This window comes from Eutrema salsugineum, unplaced genomic scaffold (assembly GCF_000478725.1).
Source record: "Eutrema salsugineum unplaced genomic scaffold, Eutsalg1_0 scaffold_63, whole genome shotgun sequence".
Taxonomy (NCBI): Eukaryota; Viridiplantae; Streptophyta; class Magnoliopsida; order Brassicales; family Brassicaceae; genus Eutrema; species Eutrema salsugineum.
In genome coordinates, this window is record NW_006256531.1 from 43,731 (window position 1) to 48,621 (window position 4,891).

General features: G+C 52.6%; 1 protein-coding gene across 1 annotated transcript; it reads right to left on the reverse strand.

The window, feature by feature from the left end:
* Positions 1-3,189: 3,189 nt before the first annotated feature.
* LOC112083342 lies at positions 3,190-4,265 on the reverse strand. Its single transcript, XM_024150892.1, has 2 exons — positions 3,576-4,265; positions 3,190-3,486 (listed from the first exon to the last, which is right to left on the reverse strand). Exons 1-2 carry the CDS (start codon positions 4,263-4,265, stop codon positions 3,190-3,192), a joined length of 987 nt encoding a protein of 328 aa, XP_024006660.1.
* Between the last annotated feature and the right edge of the window lie 626 nt (positions 4,266-4,891).

Genomic DNA, 4,891 nt, shown 5'->3' on the forward strand with positions numbered 1-4,891 from the left:
GGGCGTGCCGCTGACACTTTTCGCACTTCGCTGTAAATTTCTCGCAGTCCTTGACCATCGTGGGCCAGAAGTAGCCGTGCCGTTTAATCTTGATAGCGAGCCACCTTCCGCTGGAATGGTTCCCGCACGCGCTGCTGTGCACCTCGTGCATGATCTTTCTTGCCTCCGGTCCTTCGACGCATGTCATGAGAGGCCCTGAAAATCTCCACTTAAACACCTCGCCATCGACGAGAACATACCGCGCGGCCTGAGCTTTTAGTTTGCGGGCTTCCCATTTGTCGGTTGGTACCTCTCCATCGGCGATATACACTCGTATAGCTCCGAGCCATTCTTTGTCGCAGCCGTACTCCGGCTCGGCCGGTGAGGCGTCTTCGTCCATAGGAACGGCTTCGTCGTCCTCTGGTTCTTGTTCAGGAGGATTTATCAGCCGAACTCCTTCCACCTCTTCGATGCTAGGACGTTCGATGAATTCGACTGGGATCGTTCGTCGGAGGTCTGGGGCTGAGGTCGAAGCGAGTGCTGCCAATGCGTCGGCCGAGGTGTTTTCTCCTCGGGGAATGTGAGTGAGTTCGAACTCATCGAATTTTTGCACCAACTCTCGGACCATTTTGAGGTAAGCTCCCATTCGTCCATCCTTCGCCTCGTATTCTTCGTTGAACTGACATGCTACGAGCTGTGAATCGCAAAAGGTTCTTATCTTTCGAACTCCAATTCCCTGCGCTAGTAGTATGATGGCGATCAGTGCTTCGTATTCTGCTTCGTTGTTCGAGGCGTGGAAGTTCAGGCGAAAAGACTGCTCCAATATTTCTCCGGTGGGAGAAGTGAGGCAGATTCCTATTCCCGAGCCGTGTTTAGACGACGAGCCGTCGATGTGCAGTGTCCACACTTCGTCTAGAGTCAGCTCGTTTGTTGCTTCGACGGGAAGTTCAATGAGGAAATCTGCGAGCACCTGTGACTTTGCAGACGACATGTTCCGATACTCGATGTTGTATTCGCTTAACTCTATGGCCCACTTGGCGAGCCGACCGGATTGGCTAGGGCTGTGTAGGATCGAGCGCAGTGGAAGCGTAGCGAGCACAACAATGGAATGTGATTGAAAGTACGACAGCTAGGGCGACCTTCTCGATCTGGGGGTAGCGAGTCTTGGCGTCGGTCAATGTCTGGATGATGTAGAAAATGGGCTTTTGCTCGGATCGTTCTTCTCTGATAAGCACTCCGCTTACAGCTGTAGCAGACACTGCGATGTAGAGGAAGAACGGCTCTCCTTTCGACTGGTTTTGCTAAGATTGGTGGGCTCGCAAGATAATTCTTCAATTCCTGGAAAGTCGTCTCGCATCGTTCGTCCCACTCAAATTTTTTGTTTCCTCGGAGGGTATCGTAGAAGGGCAGGCATTTGTCTATGGAACGGGAAATAAACCTGTTTAGCGCGGCGACTCTTCCTGTGAGCCTCTACACTTCGCGCTTCGTCCTTGGAGAGGGCATCTCAATTAAAGCTTTGATCTGCTTAGGGTTTGCTTCTATGCCTCGGTGAGTTACCAGATAGCCGAGGAATTCTCCAGAGGTGACCGCGAACCTGCACTTCGCCGGGTTTAGTTTCATGTTGTGCTTGTTCAATTGTTCGAAGCATTCCCTTAGATGCGCGACTTGGTCTTCCTCCTTGAGTGATTTGACTAACATGTCGTCGATGTATACTTCCATGGTTTTTCCGAGCTGAGCCGCGAACATTTTATTGACGAGCCGTTGATACGTTGCTCCTGCGTTCTTGAGCCCGAACGGCATGACTTTGTAGCAGTATATCCCGCGATCAGTTATGAATGCTGTTTTTTCTCGATCATCAGGATGCATTAGGATCTGATTGTAGCCGGAGAACGCGTCCATAAATGTTAACAGTCTATTCCCTGCAGTGGCTTCGACGAGCCGGTCTATGTGTGGCAAGGGAAAGCTGTCTTTTGGGCACGCCTTGTTGAGGTCGGTAAAATCCACACATACTCGCCACTTGCCGTTCTTCTTCTTCACGACCACCGGATTTGCGAGCCAGTCCGGATATTTGGCCTCGGCGATTTATCCTACTTTGAGTAACCTTTCGACTTTGTCGTTAACTGCTTTAGCTCGTTCGGGGCCGAGCTTCCTTCTTTTCTGCTTTACTGGTTTATAGGTCGGATCCACATTCAGCTCGTGACAGGTCACGTCGATGCTTATGCCTGGCATATCTTCTGCTGTCCAGGCGAAAGTGTTGATGTTTTCCTTGAGAAGGGAAAGGAGTTCGCTTCTCAGAGGCTCTTCTAGTTTTGTTCCTATTTCGACGCATCGCTCCGGGCGCGCCTCATCTATACACACCGAGTCCACTGCGTCGCATACTGGCTCGGCGCGTGTTTCGCGGCTCTCCGCGATCTGTAATTGCTATAAGAGTTTCGAGAGCTCGTTCGCGGGCTCTCAGTCTGTCTTCATCTTTTTGCGGTCGACGTCTGCTCGTGCGTCGGTGACGGGGTTCCTTAGCTTGTGCTCGGCTAGGCAGCACATTCGTGACTCCTTCTGACTCCCCCAGATCGTTTTAACACCTGCTGGGGTTGGGAATTTGAGGCAGAGATGATAGGTAGAGGGTACCGCCCTCATCCCGTTGATCCACGGAGTTCCCATGATCACATTGTATATTGCTGGGTGATCGGTGACGCAGAATTCGACGATCTTAGTGACTCCGCCAGCTACCACAGGAAGTCTGATCGTTCCCATAGTCATCGTCGTTTCTCCTGAAAATCCGGTTAGAGGTTTGGGGATTGCTTCCACCTCGGAGAGGTCGATCCCCATTCTTCTGAGTGTTTCCCTGAAGATGACGTTCACTGAGCTTCCAGTATCGATGAGCACCCTTGCTACATCATGATCCCTGATCGTTAACTCGATCACCAACGGATCGTTGTGAGGTCGATCGATTCCTGCCGTTTCCTCCTCTGCGAAGGAGATCACTGTGTTTGGGATGTTGCTTGGTTCTGTCCAATTCTCCTTTGCTTCGGCTCGGCGCTGATAGGCTTTGATGGAGGACACGATATCTTGGTAATATTGAGATCCGCCCATGATCATATTGATCCTTTGCCTCGGCTCGGGTCGCTCTTCAGGTTAGCCTCTCCTGTCACGCTTGGGGTTATCGCCTCGTCGGGGAGAACTCGTGGGTTCCGCCGCGCCGCTCGGCTCGGCTCACTCTTGTTGTTCGTTAGGGACGAGGTCTTTGAGGCTGACCGCGTTTTGGAGCTCTCCCGCTGCCATCTTTGCTGCGAGCTTTGCTCCTAAAGTTTGGCATTGAGCCGTTGAATGCCCGTAGGTCTGGTGATACTCGCAGAAAGCCTTCTCGTCGTAGTTGGCGGACTTTCTCACCCAAGTGTTGTTGCGCGGCTCTCCTCTTCGGCGTCCGGTGCCTACCTGGTAATTATGGGCGCCTCCGCTTCTAGGTTCATCCGAGCTCTGCGTTGTTGTGTTGCTCGATGGGTTGCCATTCTTCGCGGGGCGCAGCAAAATTGAGCTTTGGATTGCTGCTTTCGTTGCTTCGTACTACTCGTCCAAGTTTTTATTTCCTCCTCGTTTACGACGAAGTCTGATGATCGGTGCAAAGCGTCTTGGATTGTTTGCGGCGTGTTGAGAGCCATCTCCCGTCGAAACTCGGATTTGTACCACAAAGATCGCTTCAGAGCCTTTAGCGCAGCCTTGTCGCTTATCCCTTCTATTTTGGATACGACTGCATTGAATCTTGCCATGTAATCCCGAAGCGGTTCGTTCGGTCCTTGGGATAGTGTCCACAGGTCGGCATCAGATGTTCCTCTGTCCATAAACATCCAGTATTGTTTAAGGAACAAAGCGGAGAGCTGTTGAAAATTGCCGATTGAATTTCGTTCCTGCCTCGAAAACCACTCGAGTGTGGCTCCCTTGAGATGCTCCACGAAGAGTAGGCAGTATCCGACATTTATTTCATGCTCGGTGAGTTTAGCGGCGTTCTTTGTGAAGGCTCGTCCCATCGCTATCCGAAACGCTGTGATGTGTGCCTTCGGGTCGGTTGCCCCTTCGTAGAACGGGATTCTCACCTTCCCCGGCTCGGGAATCCTGGCCTCCGTGATTCTTGCAGTGAATGGGGTTCTCTGAGTTTCTTCAAGCATTCGGTTGATTTCGGGTGCGGCGCTTGTCGCGTTGTGCACTTGGGATTTCATGGCGCGTATTTCAGCTACTGTCCGAGCAATCGAGGCTCGCAGCTCTTTGAGTTCGAGGGTTTGTGCGTGAGTCATTCCTTTTGATTGGGGGGTCGCTCTCGCTCCTCTCTCCTCGGCTCGTCTTCGCGCTCTGCCTGCTCGATCCATTGGAGGTTTTCTTCCTCCTCGGTTGGATTTTCGCCGCGGCTCGGGTCGGAAACTTCGTCAGTTCGGACGCCGTTTAGTGCCGAGGCGAGGTCTTCTTGACTTATTTGCCGAGCCGAGCCGGTTTGTTGCAGATTCGCGGTTCCATCGTTCTGCTGGGCGTCAATATCGATCGCATCGTTTTCTTCTTCGCCGGCTCGTCGTCTTGAGTTTCGGCAGAGAGGGGGCGGCTCGGTCATATTGACTCGGGTCGCCGTGGGTGTCTGTTCGTCGAGGAGACGAGACATTGGAGGAGCCGAGGGGTTTCTTGCGCCGCTCCCTGAGGCTTCTGCAGGTGTCGAGAAATCGAAGCGTCTCCGGATTCCATCCATCGGGTCGGGGATCCCGGCTCTCCAAGTTGGGTGTAGTCGCTTAGCCGCCATCGCGTCGAGCCTCTCTGTAATCGCCTCGTTTCTTTTATCCTGTTCGTCGATTTTCTTCATCAACTCAGCCATCATGTTTCGCATCTCCTCTTGGGTTTCGATCGTTGTCGTCATTGTGCCCGATGCCGGAGCGTC